At 38.5% G+C, this 25,283-nt stretch overlaps 3 protein-coding genes and 1 long non-coding RNA gene across 5 annotated transcripts; 2 read left to right on the forward strand and 2 right to left on the reverse strand.

Annotated features, from left to right (window-relative positions):
* Nucleotides 1-373: 373 nt before the first annotated feature.
* LOC143463090 (putative sodium-coupled neutral amino acid transporter 6) lies at nucleotides 374-7,451 on the forward strand. The gene is made up of 12 exons (XM_076961461.1): nucleotides 374-614; nucleotides 1,324-1,465; nucleotides 2,927-3,090; nucleotides 3,367-3,493; nucleotides 4,742-4,863; nucleotides 5,009-5,150; nucleotides 5,247-5,570; nucleotides 5,719-5,798; nucleotides 5,906-6,006; nucleotides 6,166-6,290; nucleotides 6,530-6,674; nucleotides 6,905-7,451. The coding sequence occupies exons 1-12, from the start codon at nucleotides 553-555 to the stop codon at nucleotides 7,075-7,077; spliced, it is 1,707 nt and encodes a 568-aa protein (XP_076817576.1). The 5' UTR covers nucleotides 374-552; the 3' UTR covers nucleotides 7,078-7,451.
* LOC143463091 (uncharacterized) lies at nucleotides 3,543-4,747 on the reverse strand. Of its 2 annotated transcripts, none has more exons than XR_013118245.1 (2): nucleotides 4,026-4,747; nucleotides 3,543-3,886 (listed from the first exon to the last, which is right to left on the reverse strand). It is a non-coding gene; the product is annotated as an uncharacterized LOC143463091 (long non-coding RNA). The 2 variants fall into 2 exon arrangements; XR_013118246.1 differs by having other exon boundaries at nucleotides 3,543-3,889.
* Nucleotides 7,452-9,253: 1,802 nt separating the features above from the next.
* Nucleotides 9,254-11,844, forward strand: LOC143463452 (biogenesis of lysosome-related organelles complex 1 subunit 4-like). Its single transcript, XM_076961927.1, has 5 exons — nucleotides 9,254-9,427; nucleotides 10,102-10,173; nucleotides 10,268-10,369; nucleotides 11,071-11,202; nucleotides 11,550-11,844. Exons 1-5 carry the CDS (start codon nucleotides 9,323-9,325, stop codon nucleotides 11,649-11,651), a joined length of 513 nt encoding a protein of 170 aa, XP_076818042.1. The 5' UTR covers nucleotides 9,254-9,322; the 3' UTR covers nucleotides 11,652-11,844.
* Nucleotides 11,845-21,783: 9,939 nt separating this feature from the next.
* Nucleotides 21,784-24,392, reverse strand: LOC143463108 (uncharacterized). The gene is made up of 4 exons (XM_076961485.1): nucleotides 23,859-24,392; nucleotides 23,646-23,741; nucleotides 23,238-23,452; nucleotides 21,784-23,127 (listed from the first exon to the last, which is right to left on the reverse strand). Exons 1-4 carry the CDS (start codon nucleotides 23,934-23,936, stop codon nucleotides 22,377-22,379), a joined length of 1,140 nt encoding a protein of 379 aa, XP_076817600.1. The 5' UTR covers nucleotides 23,937-24,392; the 3' UTR covers nucleotides 21,784-22,376.
* Between the last annotated feature and the right edge of the window lie 891 nt (nucleotides 24,393-25,283).

Genomic DNA, 25,283 nt, shown 5'->3' on the forward strand with positions numbered 1-25,283 from the left:
ACCAGGTTGTTTCCTAATAATCATTCCTTTGTGTTGTGACCGGAAACAGGATAAAACATAAACAAAGAGAATCAATTATTACGTCACAAGAAGCATGTCATGTGAGTTGTTTTCAAAACAACCTGACAAAATACACAGAAAACGTTGTATTTATAATTGTTATTTATATGATTGTATACACTGTATACTCAAAGAAAATGGTCACGTGATTTATTACCTATCATGAAGCAGGTATCGTCGGTCGTATGTGGAACGATGGATTCTTTGTTCGGTTTTGGAACGGATAGGATGTTGCGTAATATCTTCTATATGTATTTCTCCCTTTTTCTGCGCATGTGCGAAGCGCTCTTATAGTGTTGCAGCATTTGTGCGAAGTCAGCATTTGCGTTGCTCGATGAACTACTGGTGTGAATAAGGCTTGAGCGGTTGGGTTCTCGCAGGAAAACATTCGTCCTATTTAAGCGGAAAAGCCAGCCTTTCGGTGATTATCGCGTTTGGGTAGGTGCAATAGTAACAACTGTAATTCCTCAATAGCTAAAGAACCCGGTCGCCATGGAGACATACCATACGAACGGACGGAACGGTAGAAACGACGAAGTTTTCATGGAGGAAAAGTAAGTAAAGTCAGAGATTCATAATAACTACCAGTGAGTGAATAAGTTGGTAGTATTGCCCAATACAGTAAAGTTATGTGGATTTTTTGAATCTTAGTTTGCGGTTTCCCCAATGCTTGCGCTGCTATTACGTTGCTGTTTAGTAACCATTTATTCTTTCACTTCAAAGAAGATTAACAATTATTTCGCGAAACGCGTTAAGCAAATACGTCTTGGGAAACTTTTTATTTTATTGGATTTGGAAAATTAACCAAGTTAGTAATAACACCAGAAGTAACAAAAGGTACTGATAATAACGCCAAAAATAACATCTAAAGATTTTAAACAACAAAGGTTTTTAGCAATTAAGAAATATTGTAGGTACATTATTAGCCGAAAACGAACACGTATAAAATAAAGACAAAATACTTTATTTATCGGCTTAATACTTTATTGGCCAACGGGCGTTACTCTCGTTAGAGATTTTAAATTTTAGATATCTAACTTCCTCCAAAACTTATGGAGTTTAGCATTAATTTTTGTACTTTAACAATCTAACATATTTCATACTGATTCTTTAGAATTAAAAATAGTTATACCAACATTTAACAGTTTGGCACGTAGCGATTAATTCAACTAATCGTAGGTTGAATACTGAAACACATCAATACTTGCATTGGCCTTAATATAGACTTATAGTTATATCTGAATTCAACATCTGCTTTTTCAGCAACAACTACAACAAAAAATTTCACGATCCGTGGACCAGAAATCAAACGAGCAACATGAAAGAAACCGATATGTTCATTTCCGATGACGACAAAAGCCGCATCTACAAGCCCAGAGAGTCCGAGGGGAATTTCTCCACCCAGGTTAGATCACAATGACCTATTATGACATCATCAACTACCTTACGACTTTGCGCAACGGACTGCATTTTATTGCCCAATTTCATTTGCGCAAGCACACTTGGCAAAAGCTGTTTACAGCAGCAACGGTATGTGGCACATAAGTGAACTTTGACCGGGTCATGCCCTTCTCCGAGTACATTTGCGTTTGTTCAATTTTTAACCTAGTCAAAGTTTGGGGAAATATTTTGTGAAAAGCTGCAACCTATCTTTAATGCTTTTCTTCAGCGACACATCTAATTTTAATTGAATTTCAGAGTTATTCGCGAGATTTCCACAGCAATTAATAGACCCGTTCTGTGTCCAACACAAGTCAAAACGTTTGGTATTTTAACCAGGGTAGTAAAAAGTTATCAATGTAGCGTAGGAATTTTTTAACCAATACTAACTAGTTATTCATAACTGATAGTAGGGAAAATCTGTTGTTTGTCTGACATCAGGTGATCAGTGCCTAATTGTGCGAACATAAGGAAACTTTCGCTGACGAAAGAATTGCGCTTATGACATCCACAACAAACCAACGTTAATTGCTTATTTTGTAGTTATATGTTGTTAACCGCTGACGTAGCGAGAAAAACCCTCCAATTCTAAAATGCTATGCGTTTGTACATAGTATGATGCAATAGAAGTTGACAAAAGCGTTATTGTTCTCGTAAGGTTATATAAATGTAAATATTGCCGTGTCACTCGGTTTCTGCTTGTTACAATAGTACGGAGTACACTAGCCAAAGTTCATTTGAAGCATCTCACAGAAAACATTTAAAATTGTACCTAAGCTGTTCTACAGCTAACAAATAATTAATTCGTGATTATGCTCCAGATATTACTTCGGACATATTACGAAGTGAAGTAAATTTTCAGCGAAGTGAAGGCGCGGGTGCAGCAATGTGAGAAATGCAAATAGGACCTTTGGACAGGTCCATATCTGAAAAACAATGTTGCTGTATATTTCCTCAATCCCCTTGTTTTCGTGAAAGCTGTTGAACGTAATTTTATGTTGGTATAGGCGCACCCTAGCTCAATAAACTGGTTGGGTTTGGTAAAAACCAGAATGAGTTATAGGTGGTGAATTGTAACGAACAATGACCCGAACTTAAATAAAATCGAATGAATGAAACTAGGGTTAATATATTAGGTAATTAAAGTTAGCGTTCTCTCTCTGTAAGCTAATAATTTCGCTTGTAATTGTTGCGTCATTTCCGAAAATGGACGCCGTAAACATATTGCTGCAATGGGAAACCAGTGCTAAAGTGGTAATACGTTGCGCAAGACACGGCAAAGGCATTGGGTGGGTGATTTGTAATAAGCCAAAGTTTACTTGTAACACCTCGTATGGAAAGGACGCGGCATCATTTATAGCGTTTTAGTATATTTGTTAGTTTCCTTTTTACTATCCGATAACAAGAATACCATTTTTAATTTTAGCCACTTACCGACAGCCAACGCAAGCTCAGTGTCTATCATCAAGAACCGCACAGAGGCAGCGCCTCCTTCGCTATCAGCGTCTTCAATCTAATGAACGCTATTCTGGGCTCTGGGATTCTTGGTCTGGCCTACGCTATGGCTCAACTTGGCATGGTCTTGTTTTTGTAAGTACAGTACAAGCCGATTTCAAAGGATGATTAATTGTACCTGACTGTTGAAATATTGTTTGAGTTTGTGCGAAAAGTTTGATATCATTCTGTGATTGCTGAGCGACCGCCACTGCGGAAGTAATTGCAGTAGGCAATCGATAATAACAGGTGGTCATTACTTTGCATGGCACGCTAGGCAAAGTAACTTGAATTGTTCAAACTAGGTTGTTCAATTAAAGTTAATTTGCTGTTTAAACGTTTACTTTACTGACTATTGTTTGATGATTTCAGCATATTTACCATTATCGTCGCGTTCTTTGCTCTCTATGCCATCCACTTATTACTCGTAATGTGCGACATGACTGGAGTCAAGGCTTATGAGAAATTGGGCTTCAAAGCTTTTGGCCTTCCTGGACGGGTAAATAAGCTGTTTTCTATTCTGTTGATTAGGAAGCAAAACGCATAAGCAAACATAAACGAAAGCATTGATCTAAACGCCTTATTCAAATTGCCATTCACAATGTTCCGTTGTAGCCTGGTTCCATAGAAAACTTTTCATTTCGTCAACAGAGTAACAATCGTTGTGTTCTTGCACAAAACTTATCCATGGAGTTCAAATATTATTCATAACTTGAATAATATAAATTGCATCACAATATTTACATCGCGACAACGCCTTGGTTATGACGTCATCATCAAAGTGCAAATGTTTTTTGTTTGTGATGTCATAAGCACGGAAAAGCAATGATGTTGTTGTCTTCGACTGCTAAAACAATGTCGTTGTCGTCACATTTTCAGAAGACTTTTGACTCTGCTGACATCAACACAAACATCACATTAAATCCTGAATAGGTGTCATCGCAGTACAGTATAATAACTGGAGGTACTGTACATATACAGTACCTCCAGTTATAAACCCGGTACAGTAAAAAAGTCAAAAGCATCCTAACCATTATTGAGCTTCGGTTATGAGAGCTTTTAAACATTTGGCGTTGGAGGTTCATTGAAATGTGACTCAATAGTGCCCTGCCACCAATTATAACAATGAATATTGGTACATTGCGAGTTTTTAACTGTACATTAAATTAACAACCTTACAAGCACGTTTGATAGGTTTAATAAGGTGACTGTGGTATGATAAAATGAACTCAAACTGAGGTCAATGACCTTGGGGAATTGGTGTTTATGACAATGCCATTATTCCTAATCACTGTGAAGCAATCTGGTTTAAACCAGATTTATTCGACCTGTCACATTTACGACTTTACCAGGCTCGTAACACTCATTTTTTTCCTAGCTCAAAGGAGTTGATCCAAAACACTTTGCATTCACGTTCCCGCAATTGGTCCATTTTATTTACCAGGGTATCCCTCCTCCCCAAACATGTTGTTTGCATGTAACCTATCCAACACAATTGACGATTACTTAAGACAAAAGAATTCGTTCGCGAGAATCCTCATTTACTAAGTCGGGCTAACTCTTAGGCTATTTGTTGCCATAATATTTTCTTAATGATTTGCGTATTAAACCACTATCAATAATCTTTTCAAATTGCGAGAGTAAAATATACAATTAAAACCACGGTCAGCTTGTACATAGAATTGTTGGTGTATTTGGCAAATTTCAGGTCTAGTGTCGATGCTCAAACCACTTTCCTTGCTTTTAGATCACTGCTGCTTGCTGCATTCTGCTGCAAAACATCGGAGCCATGTCTAGCTACCTCTTTATTGTCAAGTACGAACTTCCCAATGTGCTGATGACCCTGATGGGACTCACCAGCAACGATGGGTAAAGTTGCACAATGTTTTAACCCTTTATTGCAATTTGTACTTTTATAACCCGATAAGTGCTTAACCAACAAATCTTTGAAAGCGATTGCATTTAGATTGAGATACAATACAGTTCGCAGAGAATCATTTTCTCTTTTACACAGCTCGTGGTATTTGAATGGAAACTACCTCGTTGTTCTCGTGACTTTGGTCATCATTATGCCTCTGGCAACATTCAAGAACATTGGTTTCCTTGGTTACACGAGCGGATTTTCCATCTCCTGTATGTTTTTCTTCATCGGTGTGGTAAGTCATGTGAGCTAGAAAAATAGCCAGTAGATTATTACACGACAAACATCTAATTATTAATTCAACAAGTCGACTGATTGTCATTGCATTTAGGTAATCGCCAAGAAATTCGCCATCTCGTGTCCACTGTTTGATGAATCGTTTTTCAAATCACTTAACTCGAGTTCAACCAACAACGTCAGCCAGAACGACATGAACGACATTGTAGATGTGGTAACCTCTGTAGCGACATCTGTTGGAGAGGAAATATCAGAGTTTGGTACGGCAGCTGTCGCATTGGTTGCCAGTAACATGTCGCAAGTTACCCCAAGTCAAGAGGACTTGACGCGGCTTCATATGGAAGAAAATGCCATCGAACTGCATGAAAAATATGGACCCCAAGTATGTGAGGCACAAGCTTTTGCCTTAACAAAAAGGGTGAGTCTAACTAAAGGTTGCAGCTAACGATAACTAAGTTGTTTATTTGAATATTTTGTAACATGTAACAACATCTAAGCCTTGTTCCTTTGTCAAACCGTTCCATCAAACATTTCAAATTAACATACATAGCGTTCTGTGCTTTCAGTGGGCGTACAGCATCCCGACAATGACATTCTCCTTTGTCTGCCACACAGCTGTCCTTCCCATCTACGCTGAACTGAAGCAGTAAGTCTTAAAAGAGAATTCGCGTTGGATTAATTTGGCAGCTAAGCTTCCAGCAATAAGCAATTAACTCTGGGCAAAGTGTTCCTAGATAAATTTTTCGTTCCTAGCCCTTCCGTCAACCGAATGCAGAAAGTAGCCAACACATCTATTGGAATTTGCTTTGTCGTATACTCGCTTTCTGCTGTTTTCGGCTATCTCACCTTTTACAGTAAGTAAAAGCTGTACTGATGACAAAATCAAAGCTTGACGTTAACTTGGATAGCTTAAAGATACGTAGCGAAGAACTATAGCAAGTTTAATGTATGTGTTGCACAAATACCGATTTTGCTTACATAATGATGAGCCAATTCTCGCCTTTTTTATGCAGACTGGATGGAGGCTGAAATGTTACTTATGTACAGCCACACAGGCGAGACCGATATTCTTACGATGATCGTTCGTCTGACCGTGCTCGTTGCAGTCATACTAACCCTGCCACTTACCCACTTTCCTGTATGTTGTCTGTAATCCTAAAACACCTGTCGTATAGTTGCAAGTTTTAGAATATGGTATAACTGTGTTTGCTGTGTGTATTGCAATAATGTGGTGTATTAAATCTACTAAAATAATATACAGTAATAGAGCTATCTTTGAAAAACTGTTGACTTTTCCATGCGACAAACTCTATTTAAACACGTTGGCTATAGCGGACATGATGTTTTATTAACTGACAAATCTTTTGTTGTATCCAGGCTCGCAAGGCTTTGACATTTCTGCTCTTCCCCAACAAAGACTTCCAATGGAAGATTCACCTTGGCTTGATGTTTTTCCTTCTTTCTTTCATCAACCTCCTGGTCATCTTCGTCCCGAGTATTCGAGAAGTTTTCGGAATCATCGGTGCGTAACGTTGTAAACATGGAATAACCGTTACATTGAAATATGGCCTATGTTAACTACTCGGTATTCTCCCATCTTCTATTAAATTATTTCAATTATCGTTAATGATCTACATGTGGGTATACTTTATGTACCAGCCAACACATGGCAACAATTTGGCTGTATATTGAAAAAGTCAACATGTGCATAAATTTCGCTTTAAACAAGTTTTTCATTCGAATTTGAAACAGGTGCCACTGCGTCAACAATGCTGGTGTTTGTGCTGCCTTGCACATTCTTCATCAAACTGGACCCACGGCCAATGAAATCACCGAAAAAGATCTTTGCTGCTGCCATGTGTATCACAGGCATTGGTCTTATGATAGAATCCCTATCAGTTATCATCATCGGATACTTTGACTAGGCAATTATTTTTAGCATTTGTTGGAATTAAACCTTCCAGACAGGATGTATACCAGGCCAACTTAACTAAAGCCTTCGGCGATATAAGAAGAGTTTCGCGATAAACCGCCGTAGTTGAGTTTGAATTAAATTTCCCTTCTTCTTTGCCGCAACACTTATCTAAAGCACGCCAATTGTACATTAGTAATTACGTACAGTAACTGCAAATTTTGTCATCTTATATTTCAATGACATTGCCAATTTTTTTGATTGCTCTTGATATTTTTCTGTTTTCGTTTTCTATTACTTGTTTCCCTGCTGTAGTCTGCTAATACGTCTTGTACAAAATTTGTTTTTATTCACAAAAATCGAAGAGATAAAAATTTGCTATCGTAATGCTTTTTGTTGCTTCATGTAGGCCTAATTGCAAAATACCTACAAGCACATTATTTTAGCAAAGCTTATTATGACCTATTGGAATAACCCTACCCTATGCCATACACAACAGGCATTTCATTTTCAGTTGTGATGTCATTTGTAGCCTAAGTGACTTCGTAAATCTTTGCCCGTGGCCTGATGGCCAATTTCAGCAGCGAAAATAGGAAACTTAAAAAATTTTCTGTCTATTTGACTAGTAGGCTAGACTATGGGTCCCATCTGAGTTCTTTAGTTCACTCATGTAGCCTACCCAGTTCTGCTATTAGGTTAATCCAAGCATAACGTTAGGTTAATGTTAATCGCCTGGAGAAAAGTAAGGCAAACAATGGAAAACCAACGTCGTAGGGCCTGTTTATCACTGATACAATGCGCTCTGTGCTGTACGTGCATTGTGCAAACATTGCAGTGGAACAATCTTGCTCTTTAGCGCCGCTATGGTTTTTGAATAGAAGAAAAGAAAAACTGAAATTTAGATAACTTATTGTGGTTTTGTTTTTATATTAGGCCTGCTATCTGCAGCAGTTAGTTTGTAACAAGTAATGAATGTTTTTATTCGCGTAAGTTAGCGATGAATATGAAGCAAATAAGTTATCTCCAAAAACCTTGCATTGACAATTTAGGGCATTGGGTGTCATTTGTAACAAATGATTTAACAGAAATGTGTGAAAAAGAAATTCACTGGACGATTTTTCTAAATTGGGTATTTACCTAAATCAGCAAATTGATTTTCACGATTTAGCGAACCTGAAAGTAATTAGTCATACACATTCTTGCAACTTGTCTGCAAGTAGAACGCATTTTGGCGTGCGGCTTGTGGACAAGTTGAAAAATGCGTTCCATTAATGCACAAGTAACAAAAATCAGCAGGTACAAAATCAAATCAAAAGCAGGAGTTCAACTTACGGACAAATTGTAAAAAATCGGACCAATTCCGGACAAGTTGCAAAAAATACGTAGAAATTAAGAACAAATTTGGTTTGATTAAATAATTAGGCGGATTGAAATTTAACTATACGTGCAAATTTAAATCGTGCGATTTAGCAATTAGCTAACGTTGCAAGTTTTAGAAAATTTTCAACAAAATTGTCCGAAACTCGTACGCAGTTATGCTTAATAACTTTTTCCGAAAGGCGTCCCATATCAGGGCTTGAAATTTGGAATTGTTTCAGCTTAAACATAAGCAACGGCAAAGGGGTTGATTGAACTTTTGCGTCATAACCGCATGAATATTAATAACCGAATTAAATTTTCTTATGAACAACAATTGATACAAAATGGGCTGAAACTTGGTTGCTGAATTTTTTGGTCAATCTTAATTCTCAATCAATTTTTCAAGTTTTACGGAGTTACAGGTTTTTGCAAGCATATGAAATTAGGAAATAAAGAATGGATTATGTTTAGCATTCTGAAGTTCTGAGGCTCAGTTCATACTTAAGTTATCAAATGTATGAAGAAAGAAAGACCGTATTGTATAAGAATAAAAGCCCAACACAACAATATTAAAATCAATAGCAAAAAGTTGTGAAAACAATAATTGGTAGGTTAGTTAAACAGATAAGTAATGTCTTTGCATAAATAGAGTTAACTAATAGACTGGCTGCTTGGCATACTGTATCATACTGTGTACTGTCACTCATAACTGTATTAAAATCAGACTGAATATGCTTATAACCGCTAAGCATATAAAAAATCATGTCGCTAGAATTGTTTTTGTTAAATGCGCTGACAAAAATTCTGTGCGCTAGACAATCTCAAGTCTTTTGCAGACAAGGCTAACTTACTGGCTTCTGGACTTGCATTGGATTAGCATTTCTTACCATTCAACCGCTATGGATTATGATGAAGACGAAACCAAGCAAAAATTGAATGATGAGTTCATTAGAAAAACGTCATCAGACTTTTCAGAATTTTTAAAGCTTTCTCCACAGTCAAGTGTAAGTAAACAATAGGCTACAATCTGACAATGGTATCATAATCTGTATCCTCGGACTGCAAATTTTCTATTGCTTGAGCCCCAGTTGGAGTTTGTCTTCTTGCATTGCCAAGAAAAGCAGATACCGTATAGTCAGGTTATTCAGGTAGTGGTGCCTTATAAGTGTGGTACATTCACCAAACTATACAAGTACAGCACATACCGAATTCCTTTATGTTAATGCAAAGTTATAATAAATAAACAAAGCACATTTCGCTGTTTAAATGCCAATTTATACTGAATAAGCTGAGAGTTTAAGCTCCAATCTCTATGCACACGATCACACCAAAATTTGTGTCTTTGCAAGCACAATTCCTTGTCATTAATGGCTTTCTTCCCATTTTAATGCAAATCTTGATGAGTTTTGAAATTGTATCTATTTATTGTAACGCTAAGTAAGAATTTGCCTTAAAGCACATGTAGGCTATCCAATTTTAAACTACTCAGGCCTGCAAATCATGTATTTCCAGCCTAGAAAAAGGCAAGTGTCCATGTAACCCCTGCTAAGCTGTTTGTGGTCATGAGCAATGCGCATACATTTCAGACATACTATGCAATCATTAGACTGTTGACAGAACTTCACTAGCATGCTCTATTTTTCTTTTTTGTTATAATATTGGTTTCATTATAACACAGGTCACAAACATGGAGGAAAGTATAGAAGAAGTTCTTACAAGACTAGATGAGCTTTATGGAATGCTAGACATGGTATACACTCTTGTGATAACATTACATTTTGACTTCCCTGTTCCACTATTACTTGTAGAATTGTGCTGGTAACATAAGAAAAATCTAATCACAGATTCGAAGTGATAATGCCAATGCAGTTGAGGAGTTACTTCCACAAATTCGAGCAAATATGACAAGTTTAAAACCAGTGTTTGAACAAATCGACTTTCTGGAGGTATTAGATTGTAAAAGTATTTATACGCTCTCATGACATCGGCAAAATAATTGACTAATTTTTTTTTCTTTATGTCGTGATAAATTTATAATCTTATTTCAAAGAAACTTTCAACATTAAAAACATTCTAGCAAATTTGAGGAACAAATTTATATTGTAATGTCTCCTCACGGAAACCCTTTGTTTGTAACGATTGGGTTTCACAGACCAACCTCTTTAATGCATAGGTGTTAGCAGAAAATATTTATGAGGAGGTTTTGCGAAGTGACATTGATAAATAAAAATATTTTACGTATAAAATTCCAACTTAAAGGTGAGGTTTTAACCATCCTGCATACACAAATTGGCAATGATTCAATGCATTGTTTTATTAAAATCACTCTGAAATAATATGAACATAAAATAAAAATGTAAACACCGTAACTAGCTTCTACCTGGTATTGTGTACTTATCAAGATGCTTGGAGTGTGAACATATCCGTCTCTGATGTACTTATCTATTTTTTAGCAGGTTACTTATTAGAAAGGTAGCAACTGTTGTGTTGAAAACTAATCATTACATAGATAAGCTTCTGTCACATTTTTTAGTTGTATTTGCTCCACCTAGGTTACTCCTGGCGGAATGATGTAAGCATCAGCAAAAAGCATCAGTGAGCCAAACAGACATATAAGTCACAACGAATATTTCTAATTTTATTTCAGTCGTTTGTGCAAGTTGTAAAGAGAGACGTCAGTGCTATGGAAAAAGAGCTTCGAAATATCGAGGAGAACCAGAGCACCTTTAACTCGTTTAAAAAAGCAATTAGTGGGTTTTCATTCCTCTCATGGAAGAAGGTAAAACATCTTTATTGTTCTCTTCTCAGCGTGCGTGAGTTGCTTTTATTTTTAAAGGTGTTCAATTTTTTTAATTGCTCGGATTTGTCCTAAAAACTGCTGCAAAGTTATTGAGTGATACGACATAAAGATACGAAATAACGATCATGTCTACTCGTATTTAAAACTTGCATGTGCAGGTAGCAGTTGATGCATCGTTACTTTTTAATCTTGAGTGAGATTTTCATAAATTGCAACAAACTCTTTTCACCCTCATCGTCGTTGCTAAGTTATAAGTGCAGTGTCAGTGGATTTGTTGAAGTTTGAGGAGTGTGTCGCAGCTTCTGAGTAACTTGAATGTTTTTCAGAAACCACCAGTACAGCCAAGTGATAGAGTGCAGAGCGATCCTTATATTCCTCCACCTGTTTTCCACACCTCTGATCACATCAAGTCAGATGAGAGGAGATAGGGGGAGAAAAATTAAAGACCTTCTTTGCTTCTTGAATCTTTCTTGAGACATGTATATCAATGTTGCTCGTTTGATATTATTCTTTTATTTTAAACTATTTCCTCCAACTCTTATTGTGCAATATGTTGATTTGTCAACTTGACCTTGTTTCCAGAGAAAGATTGTAGCTGGTCTTGGACCTACATTTACAAAAGATCGCTTCATGCGTAACCAGGCTGTGCAGTGTAGAACTTTACTTACTTCCCTTATGCTTAAATCAAATACTATATGACCCTGAACAATACCGCTCGCCTCGCAACCAACGCGGCACAGCAGTCCGCTTGGTGGCGGTTCAGCGCTGAAGACCCCACTTCAGAAGCCGTCCGACGCAATCTTGTTTGTTGTATTATACAGTGAAATTACTAAAAATTTTATTACTCGAAAACTCGTCCACGGGGCTCTCTGAAATTTTGGACGTCACTTTAGTATGCTTTGGATTAATATTCCTTAAAATGCCATCAACAAACCATGATTCAGATTATTTTAGCAGACGCGCAACAGCGACACCAGAATGTTTGGCCTAAATCAACAATTTTAGCTACTTTCATGGCAAATTTTAGCCTAAACCTGTAAGCAGCCTGAGATATTTAAGCATACCAACTGATAGGGTAAGTCCCAGGCTAAAAAACAACACCAACCATACCGCCTTCTGGTTGATTTAGTCGGCTACTTCAATGCTTTCGTGAGACTCCAACAAAATCATAAAGACCTTAGTTTCATGGCTTCTTAAGGAGCCTACAACCTTTAAAATTTGCATGATTTTGTTCGACGCTCTACGAAATGTTCAAAAAATTTTTTAAGACCAATCAGATGCCAACATGACCAGTGTTGTTTTTCAGTGCGGGGATTACCCTAGCAAATGCGGGTTAAAATGTTTCAGGTTATTAGTCTGAAAGGTGATTAAAAATTGATACATTTTAAATTATTAGCCCAAATTGCAATCCTGAATTTAGCGGGCTATTGCAAGAGCTAGAAATATGGGATTTTATGAGATAAAAAGCCTGAGACATACTAAAATTACATGCAAAATTTTATGGAGCTCTGTGCGGGAATTTTCAAGTAATTTCATTTTTTTGTAATTTCGCTCCAAAACAACACAAACAAGAAACAGAAACTGACCAGGTTTGTCGACTCTTTAGTTTTTTTTTGAGTAAGCTTATACCCATCCTGATTTTATGAGAAAATATAAGCGTAATAGCCAACCATACCAAATATTTTCCCATGCTTTTTGGTAATTATGTTGATGTGTTGGATTTTTAAACTGTTGATAACAGTCGCACGGTGGCGCTAAAACATTTCATTGCGTTGGACAAACTTACAATATTTTTGACTATCACAGTGGAATTCGGAACAGTGAATCTCAAAAATGATGTCATGCGCTGTCAAAATACCAGAAACAATCAGGGCAGTTGGTTCAATAATCACAGACATCTTATGTTGTATTGAATTTGTAACAACGACTCACCTTAATTTTCAAAGAAAAGGAAGCTTTTATTTTTGTGCTATGGGAGGTCGCAAAAGTAGAAAAGACGCCCCAACAGGATGTGCAAAGCGTTCTCAACTATGCATTAAAAATACCACCGTTCACCAAACAGTCTCTGAACGTAATCTACTCCCTTCACTGATGCCACATCGATCAGGCAGGAACTAGTAAATGTGATAACCGCCAATATTACGGAGAATGTTGACAAGTACAAAGGCACTATATTGTTCGTGGATACAATAGCCTTTATCTGGCAGTTGTTGTGCTTACGTACGAGAATACAGTTTTAAACCTTACGAAGAAACTGTTGTGAAACTAGATGAACATAAAGACGCTTTTGTGCTGACGTTTGTTGAAAACAGGTCTGAACCTGATTTTTGCAATATTTGCACTTGACATCACGTGGCCAAAGTTCTCTTCAATGATATAATAAAACTTACTGTTTTGATTTAATTGAATGATGGTTCCATGTCTAGATAACGAGCGATTAAGTGCGGCCTACTGCATTTTCTATTGAGCTGCACCAAACTCCAAGAGGAAATTTAAATTGTGGAAATGTTAGGGGAGGTTATCTTGCAAAACGTCCCTTGTTTCAAAGGCTAGAAATGTTTCATTTTTTCATATCGCTTATAATTGGCGGCAAAGGAGTAACCGTTTAAATTGGTTGGCAAGCACCTGCGACATTCGCTCCTGTGATATGATTTGAAATTTTGAATGACAGATTTAATAGACGAAGTTTTTGCCGAAATCTGCTTCCCGCAGTGACGTAACCTCTAGTGTATTACTTCCCCCGCTGAGCCGTTGATCTTGCTGGGACGCATCACTGTGGCCTACAGCTTTTTCTCTTAGCCAAGTCGTAAATATTATCGAATGGGGAGGGGACTTGCTTAATAAAACTTGAAGCTGGTTTGACAGATATTGCGACAAGATGACACCAAGTAGGTCGTTTCATCACCAATACGTCTTTAATTTACCCTCGGTTTAATAACGGGAAGATTTCGTTGTCGGAAAAAACGTTGTTATCCGTCTTCACGACAATTATGCAAGCAACGCCGTCTGAAAAACACTCCGGGCTTCAGTCGTGTTGAGCGATAGCCTAATACCCTAACCTAGAGCCTAAGCAAAACTTGCGTAATACAGAGTGTAATTATCCCTAATTCAATTAAATTAACACTTAATTTTGTGAATTATTCTATAAGTTTCAAAATGTTCGCGAACGACGTTTCTGAGTTATAAGGCGGTGTTTTTTGGTCATTAGGTCATTTCCTTTCCCATGAAAGCCGCATACTTCCCAACATTCTTATCAAATTAACAGACGGTTTAAAATAACACCAAGTCGGTTTAACATTACGTTTTTACTTTCCAAGCATAACCTCACGCCTCCAAATAGCTACTCAAAAAGCTTTTAAACTGAGTGGTCACACGTAGCCCGTCCCAGGTGCGTGGAGTAGCTTTGTGAATTAGAAGGGATTTCTTAACAGATTGCGTGAATAAGAGCAGTAGCAGCCCATCAAGCGTATCACTTCAACGTGTATTCTTACCTTTTCGGTTGATTAAGTTTTGACAGAACTTCGAAAAGTGAAAGAGTTAAACCTCTATAAAAACCTATACGTTTTTACCAACATTATTTCACTCACGATACATGGAGTAGTTTTGTTTTGCGTAACACAAAAAAAAGGTTGGAAAGTCGAGGTACATTTAATCATTCGAAAATCTTTATGGTTTACTTTAAACTGACAAAGCTCTTCTGTGGAAAAACTGATATTTGAAGAAAGGTCATGAAGTTGAAAACGCAAACATTCTGTTTTCAAAACAGAATAATGGACACTGTAAAAATATTTCAAAATTATTGAGCTTAAATATAGGAAACTATTGTCGTAAATCCAATTATAATGACGCCCAGACCGCCATTTCATTTTCGTGATTTCGAAACGCCAAGTGCGATACGCAGTTGCCTTAACTGACAAAGATTGATTGCTCTCCAACTGGTAGTCAAGTGAATTAATCGCCAGAGAAAATTTATTGGCATAACAAGCGATTTGCAGTTGCGAAGGAAAAAGCGCCTTCGTCAAGCCCTGTGAAAAGTCAACTTGCCTTGATGGTTGTGCAAGGCACACCGACCTTGTTGAAAGGAGCAAAATCGTGGAAATAAATCTCATCTGAACAGACAAAACACGGCGCAGGCACCCAACCGGTTAACTAACGCGCTGGTAATACCCGTTTGAACAAAGCCTGCTCGCAGCTTTACCAGGGAGAGAGGAAAGGACGAGTGAGCAATTGGTTACGGCTCTCTAAGTCTACTGACAGATGTTTTGATAATGACGGCGATCAGGCATGTGCCAGGCTGTTGTGAACCCAAGTAGGATCACGTTCCCACGCTTTGCCGAGCCAATTGCGCGTTCCAGGCGACTGATCTCCCTCTTTTGAGGCTAAAAAGGCCTTTTATGTGAGACAAGACGCTGATTCCGCTTATTCATTATACGGTGGGCGGCATTTTTCGTGCGGCCTGATATGCCTGCGCTCTGTACACACGCGCATTCACCTACTGTTAGGGCTTTTTTTGGCTTATTTGTTGTTTTATCGGCTTCCAAAAGGCAGCGTTGGGCTTGGCCCTGCCATCAAAACTGCAAAAAAACGAAACAGAATTGGAATTCAGGGTGAAGTAACATACAGACCGCAAGAACGTTGCCACCAAGTCAAATTCACTTTTTCGAGATTTTCTTTTCATTTTGTGTTACTTTGAACATTTAGATTGATCCCTGATCGTGTCATGGTTGGACCACCCATTTCAGTGGGGAAAATACATCGCCCTAACAACGGAAAACAACCTTTCATATATGCCGGTAGGTCTTTCGGGAAATTAGGTATTTGAAAGTTAAATCCGGGTCATCGTGAAACGATTAATTTTCAAAAATATTGTGCGTCGATGCCCGTCGTTCAAACTACGTAAAAAAATTATTAAATCGCAACAAGGCGCTCCAGAGATGGGCAGTTTATTAATTACATGTCTATGGCACAGTATTCACGCGGCGAAGCTTTGGGAATTAAAGGTCCGGTCATAAGATGATGACAGCACGCTACATTATTGCTTACATATCATGACGACGGTCTCTCGTGCAATTTGATGAAAACGAAGAAAATTAAGTATTAGTTTTATTCCCAAGGCGGTCGCATTTCTCAACGGTCATCGTCTTATTTCTCAATTTCTATATTTAGGCGGGAAGTTTATGGTTATTTGAAATCCGGACGTTAGTCACGAGATCATTTGGACCATATTTTAATCCAATCCGAAAGCGCTACTTTCAAAGACTTTTGCACGTTATAATGGGCCTGTGTTTCGTAATAATAAAAGTGATTCATAAGTGTCGCCCCATTTTACTTTGAGTAGTAACCACTTTTGATCCTATACAGTAAATTTGTCAATACATTCAACAATGTTTTCACTTAGAATATCTTTTCTGTTAAACAGAAATTTTGCGTAATTTGTTGTCTATGATTGGTTGAATTAATGTGAAATAATAGGAATAGCTTGTAATTAGAGGATAATTTACTTCTCCTCGGCGATAAAAACTTAAAAAGATTTTCTATTTTCTCCAAATCCGTCCGGGGACATTAATTAATCATCTGTATACGTGTCGTGTCTCTGCACCTGTCTGATCAGAAATCGACGATTTAAATCCCTTTATATTGGAATTTTTTGTTTGCAAACGGCTGTGCTTAATCTGGCAAAATCCCAAAGAAATGTATAAACTCAAAGTCATCGGACGCGTCTTTATCCGTTAATCCATTGTCACGTTTACCAACATCCAACGCAAGTCCACAGGAATGTTTGAAATCCGGAAGCGCGGCGCGTGTCTTGTGAAATTACGGGTCAATCGAAATCCGTTCTTTTGTCAACTGGCGTCTGACGCGATAAAACCTCACGTGATTATGACAAAAAGACATTACAACGTTGTCGCGGATTTTGTGCGTTTAGAGTCACTGTCACTGTTTTTCAAGTTATTTTTCATGTTAATTGTTATGCCTAATATTGTGAGAAAATCATTCATAAAATTTCCTGCGGAAAGCACCTTCTTGTATTGTAACTGCAATTAAACTCGAGCATTTAAGCTTCATTGTTGCATGATATGTTATTAAAGCGTTGATATTCAATTATTGTGATGGGTACAGTTACCGTCTTGACGTCAAAAGACCCAAAATTGGATATCACTATCTCCGGTTTCAAAATGGTTCGTCTCCATTAAAATTCCTAATTGTAACTTAGTAAGGCGTAATAACAACGATAAGGCCCCGGTGCATTAGTGTATTTTCGCCTATTAAAGTTAATTCTTAATTTGAGGACGGTTTTATGTCTGTTCGTTTTTGATGGTTTTTATCAATAAGATTATCTTGGGGTCTTGAGTACCACTCACGTTTTTCTGTGTTAAACACCGGTTTCTGGCAACAATTTGGCTACTTTTGTCAAAGCTATGCACACATTCGACCATTGATTTTATTAAAGTATAATTATTCAGGGACGGCCTGAAAATTATTTCCATTTACAATATCAATTACAATAATTTTCCTTAAATTATAGCGAAATACTTTTTCGTGTGGCTTCTGGGAAGGGTTATCAACCCAACTATTGCTAACCAACGCCAGTTAGCAACTACACTTTATCACCCTGCAATTATGTCACCTGATTTACTTCATAAGGGTCTGCATTTTTAGAGTGACGTAATCATTTCAGAAATCGCTCAAGGACTTAATTGACGGCTCCTGATAACAAGTTACCGCTAACTGTTTTTAGGAGCAATACTACACTTAAACAATAATAATTACTTGTTTACGGATTTTGCGGACTTTCATGAATTATCTCCAACATAGTGGCAACAACTGTAGCCGTATAACCTAAACAATGGCAACGATTGTTGCCGAACTTTTAGCCTCCGTATGACATCATAAAGCACTTCTCGATGACGCTCCTAGCCACTCTGTGACCATTACGTCATTGTAACATGGAACATGTGATTCATGGCCACACAATGAGTGAATTTTGCATAAAACCGCCTACGTTAGAGATTTCTTTTTCTGCTTCATCCAATAAGATGATGAACTGAAAAAGACTTTATAGCGACCGTTGTTCCTTCTTAGACCGAACTTCAGGTCACTTTTTAGAGGTCAGTAAACAAGATTTTTGTTCTAATATTTACGACTTTTCATCCCCGATGGGTGAATGGTGGTGGTTGGATTCAACCTCAAAGAACGACAACCTCCTTAAAATAAGTCAACAGCGCGCCCACAATGACGATGACATTTAATAGAAATCACAAATTTCAGGGTCGCTTAAAAGAAATCTTTGAAGTGCGCCCACGAGTGAAACGAATTGGTTAGCGGCGCTTATGAGTTTATTTTACCATAATAATAATAACCAACGCAAAATAACTTGAAATAAAGAAAGAAGTGACAATGTTTTTATGACGCAATCGTCCTTAGCCCTCCTAAATTCCAGTTGTTCGGCGATTCAAGTGTCATGACGCGTTTCGAGCTTAAAATCCTGTAAATTTTGTTTCTTTTGTCTTAAAATGAATGTAATTAACAATTTGTTAATGAGCAAGGTTGAAATGAATTGCAACGTTTTTGTAGATCAACATATAGGTATGTGGTAGATTGCTGTATCCAGGGTTGCCATGGGAACAGGGTTTCGAGCATGGGATAGGAAAGTGGACAAAAAATTTGTAATGTCCCACACTCACTCCCACGGAAAGGTTTTGAATGTAAGAAAATGTTTAATGTAAAAGTTGTTTTCAATATAGTCTTTTCCCTAGACATGTGTAAGATTATTTAATATTATTATTTCATGATATTAACTGAGCAACTCCGACGCCAGAAAATAGAAGGACATTCGTAGCTTTCATAAAATCATTATATGTATGTATGCTACCCGTAGGCTATAGACCTAAACACCGAACATGTGACATGATGTAATGTAGTTTTTGTTCATGAAATAAGAAACACTATGGTTTTGGAAATCAGACAAAAAGAAATGTTCCATAGGCAAGCCTGGTTGTAGGAAATTGGCAATGCTAGTTTTCAATCAATGTGTGTTTGTGTGGACATGAAAGTAAACACATTCTACGCAATTATCGCGTAACACTTTGAAACGACCTTTAATATTCCAGGGAAACTCCATCGAATGCATTTTGAAATGTTCTGACACTTCATATTCGGTAATTACAGAACTTAACGTCATCGACGTCCACTTACCTGTGACACTATAAGACCACGGCGGTGTCGGTACTTCACCGTTTTGCCGTTCTTATGACGGCACTCGAACGGATTACGTCATTCGTGTCAAAGGCGAAGTTGCAATAATTTCAACCCTTGTCAAGAGTTAGCAGATTGGTCAACTCTTGCGTCACGTTTTCTCTAGGTTCTGTGTTTAACGTCACGTAACACTTTTTACATTTGTTATTTGAGGTTATATAATTAATTAATTTTCATATTAAATTGTGTGTGGTCTTGACCACGATACAACATGGAAGTCAACGTTAACGGAGCGTACTTGAAAACTGGCTGTTCGGATCATGACTTTTTCGGTCTTTTTTCAGCAATTAACGTTTTGTATGGGCGTGAAATTACATGAATTTCTCCTAAACACATGTAGATCATGACAAGCGATATAGGCAATGGTTTTAAATCTGCTTGTGGCGTGGCCTGACTTCCGATTTTCCGTCCATGGTTTCCCTACTGTCTTTTAACTAAAATAGAATGGATCTCAGTTTGTTCAAAACATTATGGCGCCTTGGCTCAAACCCGTAAATATTAACCCGGTAATGAGTTAAGTACCGGGGTCACCTCTTCGGCCAGTAAAGGATTTTGCAGAAAATTAAAAACAACGGAATGAGTAAAGACAGTTGACGAAAATAAAATGAAAAATATTTTTTCAATTTTCACCACTTTCGACCATTTAGAGATCGTGGGTGTGGTCGCCCATGAGCCAACTTTGGTCACTTTTATTTTGGTTTGAAATAAATAAGTGACGTCAGATGGCGAGGATTAAATATTTCCACGAAACGTGAGGTTAACCCAGTTGCCAGGTCAGAGGTAAATAATGTCATTTGGGTTTGTCGTGGTGTAAATAATATTATGGCAGCAGTACGAAGGCCTTTAAATTGTGAATCATTTGCGACGAATTTTATCTTCCGTTTCCAGTAATCATCTCACATTGTAAAAAGAACTGATTTCCCGAATTCGTAGAAAACACAGGATATGATAGAGTTGCTGGCATGGTAATTGACCTTGTATCCTGATGCATGGATATTCTAAACCCTATTTTTCTGTTTCCTTAAGTCGCAAACAACCCATTGTGTAGTTAGTTATGACGTCGAAGCTATGTGTTGATGTGAAACATTATATAAAATCTTACACCAAAGATTATGAAATTGGAAGGGAGAAGACCACAGTTTGTGTGTAATTGTTTCACTTATTTTCCACCCGATTACTTGAAGCAAAACTACTTTTCAAAACAAACGCTTGGTCGTGATATTACTTACTTGTAAGAACGCACCGTGACCATTTTTCAACCTCCACTTTCTCAATGTCGTAATAACGTTTTAGTTCAAAAGTTCGGCTTTAATGCATTCAGGAGGATTTTCTCTGGTGCGATTAAACTACTCACGGTAATCAAATGATTAATTGTAAACATTTAATTTACGAAATAACCGCGGTTGAACGCTGAAAACCGCGCTGACCGCGATAAACAAAGAACTCGTGCCTACCCTGTATATGAAGCTCTGTTGCTGGTCGCTTTTAGGTATTGTTTGCTCCATGATTTTGCTGTTAGTAGGTTGAATACATAATCAGTGGAAAGAACTCGACTGAAGGACAAAGACGTTCCCATGCGCTTACAATTAAAACACGCGTCCAGAACATGAAACTGGAGCCCATTTAGCGACATTCTCACAGCTTTAAACAATTGATTTTTCTTTGTTTTGGGCTTCCGTAAATTGTTTGCACTTTCGATCAAAAGCGACTGTTGTTTGATTGCCTTCGAATATTTCCAATCCGTCGCCGCGCGTCTATTGAAACGAAGCCCCAGTAATTGCTGTTCAATGTGTAAATGCTATTTCAGCCCGTCAGTTTATGCTGACAACTTTGATATCCGACACCACATTGGCTACCCGCCGCACCTGGGACCTCTCGAAAAAGACACGGGACCTTCATATCTTTTCTAGATCTTGTATTACGGTCCCTACCAGTAAGGTAACGCACTTCGGTATTACGCGAGCAATGAAGGTGTTGTTTACATTTGCCAGACTTGTCCTGTTTATCGTCTGTTGCTTTACCACTGTACCCACCCTTGCCTGGTTATTAGATGTGATTACATGGTTCTAGATAATTGTTTTCGGTCTAATGTGAGTAATGTGTAAAGCGCATGTCAGAATTCCTTAAAAGGGTTGTGATTCAGCCTGATAACTTATTCCGCCCAATCAGAATCTCTTTGCGCATAAAGTTCGCCACCAACAAAAAATGTTTCTGTTGTTTTAGTCAATTAGGAGAAGTTTTTGTTACAGCTACATCAGAATAAAAACCGACAAACTCCTTACTACCAACAGGTACACTCACAAATGTGTTTCGAATTCAAATTTATTGTTTTAAAAGAAAGGAAATTCTTGACAAGAAATACATGAACTGAATGTAAAAGTAATGAAATAACACAAAGAAAAATAAACCGCAGGATAACGCTTAGTAGCGTATGGTCTACATACGAGAAGGCACAAGCAGTGTCTCAGTTGAAAATAGTCACAAATACAGCGCGAAAATAGTCAAATTACTAGAAAAAGTCAACGGTCATAATTGACGGAAATCTACAACTCTACGGTTTTTACGTCGTGTCTTAGTGGACGAGAACGGGTTATTCTCGGGTCAGAATTTGGTCAAAAAAGTTCCAAATTTAAGCAAGCAGCCACCCAACATAATGTTAGTTGGTTACAACTTAGTCGGCCGAGTTTCGTTAAAATTACTGCAGCACATTTTCACAAGGAGAGAGGGCAGTTAGCAAGAATACTAAAGATACAACGCACACCTTAACATGAAGCCAAACTCGAAACGAAGGAATTTTTTCGCTCAGACTGGCAAGGCAAGAGCAAAGAAGTAGAAAAATATAAATAACTTCCACGGAATTGGTCCTTTAACTGATTCAGTTCCAACGAAGCCGCCAATTACCAAGGCCTCCACACCGGTTCCGAGTCGCTGTCGCTACCCGCTGATGACGCAGGCGAATAAGAACGCGTCATTGATGATGACGTCATCGAAATATCTTGGACTCTCGGGACAGGAGATGAAGCTGGGCTGATCGGGGACACGCAACACATCGGGTAGGACTTTTTGGGCGGCGATGCGGATTTGCGCTGTTCTGTTTCCATGGATACGGGGGCTGGTGGGGGGACGGCGGTTGACGTCGATTGCGGGATGAGAACAAAGCTTCCTTGGACGTTGTGCTTATTTACACTCTCGCATCCGGACCTTTGTGGAGTCGCGGAAGGAGACAAAGAGAGGGGAGATCCGGGAGACGCAAAACCCGATGACGTGCAGGATGACCCGCTGTTGTGCCTGACGTGTCTTGGGGACCTTCCGTCAGCGCTGGCGCATGGGCTCATCTTTGAAGTGCCTTGTGCCGGCGAACGAGTGTCCCTGGCGGCGCCATGTTGCTCCATGGCCTCGTGGATGTTGAAAGGAAGTCCATGCTGTCTCTGTTGCATCAGGCTTCTGTTTTGCGCCATGGCGGCCGCTGCTGCCGCCATTGCTTGTTGTATTTGTGTGTTCGGGGACATCTGAATCTGCAGGGGTGAGATGGCGTTAACTGCGGTGACCGGGGGCGCGGTTGTCATTAGACGGGGATTTCTTGCTTGACCCATCAAATGCGAGGGGATGTGTGGCTGCGGCACATTGTTGCCGAGGTGGTTCATAAGTCTGGAATCAAATTATCGGAGAATGTTTAAAAAATGTGCCACAAACGGCAAAGACCCAACTTAAAAATAACTTACAAAAACTTGTGAAAACATTTGTCTTGAAAAACTCACCTCGTTTTAACGTCGGGCTGGATCCTGTCGTTTGTGTTCTCGAGAAACTGAGAAACCTCGTTTTTACATTCGACGAATCCGCTTCTGTATTTACTCATGACGCTTGGATCAATCGCCATCGCTGCGTTTAATCTCTGTCTCTGAATTCCTTTCAAATAGCGAACCGTCATTTCTAGAATATCCGCCTTTTCCAATTTTGAATGACATGTGCTTTGCTGAAGAAACAAAGATATAATAAAGATAAACAAAAATGAGATGAACTGTTTTGCAGACTTTGAATTATGTTTCTTAATTTGTAATTACTAATTTTATCATTTACAGTACGTTTGTCTCTTACACCCGGCACTGCCTCCAGTATGACACACTGTAACGATTTTATTTAAATGAAAGGTGAATAAAATTACTTACGTCTTTTCGTAATGCGTTTAAGAGAATGCTTTTCAGCTCATTCAGGCTTTTATTAATCCTCTCCCGCCGTCTTTTTTCCATAAGCGGTTTTGACGCCTGTAATAATAAATTCATTGTAAGTTTATCGTTGTATCTAAATATTACGAAACGTTTCAAGTGGACGCCGTAATCTGGTGATGGTTGCACCCTAGACATCGGGAATATTTTACTTACTCTGCGGTCATTTTTCATCACGGATCCCGAGGAAACCATTTGTACGTTGGCGGTGTGTGGTGCCATCACGGTCTTCATTTAAATAATGGATAAACTGTCGAAGTGATAATATTTTGCCAAAAAAACGAAGCAGCTTCTAGATAATTCCAATGAGCTTTGTAGTTGCTCAAAGAGCTTACGTAGGTTTCGTTTGTCGCGGTAATTCGCGATTTGTCAAAAGATAACAAAAGTATAGTTTAGAGTAATTTCTGTAAAATAGAAGAAATCTTTGATTAGGAATCCATCACTCAATATCAACATCCACTTAGCTTACTCAGTAAGACCCGGTGTGTGTTTTGTAAAACAATAAATACAGAAATTAAACCAAGTGCTTCATCCGTACTTCGTATACTTTTACTGAAGCTGTATTTTTACATTCAATTACAGCAAACTGAAATTTTAAACCTCCAACGCCAGACAAACTGTCCTATGTAACCTTTCTTCTATTATCACAACTAAATATCATAACTAATTACTTTTGCTAACACCTTAACCAATAACATCTTTCCGCGAAAGCTTCACCGACCGAAATGTGAAACGAAATCGCGGCTCCGAACCTTATAAATGCGACTGTCGCGTGTAGGTCGCGATTCCTTATATGTTATGCTGACGTTTGTATAAGGCCACTTTCGCTTGCCCGGTTCTTTTTTTCCTTTTTCAGACGAAATCTCCGAATCTTATTCAAAGCGAAGTCCCGCCGTACAATACGCGACGATGAAAAGACCAGTTTTAAAAAACAAACAGAGAACAGTCTCACCAACTAACGTGGGGAGGGAAAAAGGCCCGATGATTGAGCTTTTGAGGGGAAGAAACCGCCAGGCAGCCTGTGCGAACGTCGTAAGTCGCGTGTTCCCACGGTCCTTGACAGCAATCATCCAGAGTGTAAACACGAGCGTACGAGCCGACGCGTGCGGCCTAGCCCTTCTCACTTTTTAATTTCCTTTCTCTTCCCTTTCTCTTCTCCTCCCACTCGCTCTAACCACTTGATCCTCTTGTGGCACGTCGGTTAAAAACGACTAATCCAAGCTGCCTTTGCTTACCCTCGGTATCATTAACGCGATCCAGGCGCTTTTAAGCGTGTTATTACGCCTCAATCGCCCATGCTTGAGCGCTAATCAATAGAAATGGTGGCCGCGTTGCCATTGTGTTGGCTTGCCCGAAAACATTTCGGCCCTGATTTTTGATATCCCGGTAACAATTACGTCATAGCAATTTCCAGCAGAATTCCATTTCCCTAAAGTGATTGCAGTTTCCCCTACTATGACGACATCTCAAATAAAGTGACGAGCAAAAATGTTACCTGAACCTACCGGTTGCTTTGTGTTAAGTGATTACTGATTTGTATGCGCGGTTAATTGAAGAATCAAACAAATATTGTTTGTATCC

Source organism: Clavelina lepadiformis, chromosome 6 (genome assembly GCF_947623445.1).
Source record: "Clavelina lepadiformis chromosome 6, kaClaLepa1.1, whole genome shotgun sequence".
Lineage (NCBI taxonomy): Eukaryota > Metazoa > Chordata > Ascidiacea > Aplousobranchia > Clavelinidae > Clavelina > Clavelina lepadiformis.

Bases quoted from the DNA above. Each gene is read 5' to 3' on its own strand.
- LOC143463090 (XM_076961461.1), top strand. From the start codon at position 553: ATGGAGACATACCATACGAACGGACGGAACGGTAGAAACGACGAAGTT. The intron at 615-1,323 runs GTAAGTAAAGTC...CTGCTTTTTCAG, and splicing joins GAAGTTTTCATGGAGGAAAA to CAACAACTACAACAAAAAAT. The intron at 5,799-5,905 runs GTAAGTCTTAAA...TTTCGTTCCTAG, and splicing joins ATCTACGCTGAACTGAAGCA to CCCTTCCGTCAACCGAATGC.
- LOC143463452 (XM_076961927.1), top strand. From the start codon at position 9,323: ATGGATTATGATGAAGACGAAACCAAGCAAAAATTGAATGATGAGTTC. The intron at 9,428-10,101 runs GTAAGTAAACAA...ATTATAACACAG, and splicing joins AGCTTTCTCCACAGTCAAGT to GTCACAAACATGGAGGAAAG. The intron at 10,174-10,267 runs GTATACACTCTT...ATCTAATCACAG, and splicing joins TTTATGGAATGCTAGACATG to ATTCGAAGTGATAATGCCAA.
- LOC143463108 (XM_076961485.1), bottom strand. From the start codon at position 23,936: ATGAAGACCGTGATGGCACCACACACCGCCAACGTACAAATGGTTTCC. The intron at 23,453-23,645 runs GTAAGTAATTTT...TTGTTTCTTCAG, and splicing joins TAAACGCATTACGAAAAGAC to CAAAGCACATGTCATTCAAA. The intron at 23,128-23,237 runs GTGAGTTTTTCA...ATTTGATTCCAG, and splicing joins CAGCCCGACGTTAAAACGAG to ACTTATGAACCACCTCGGCA.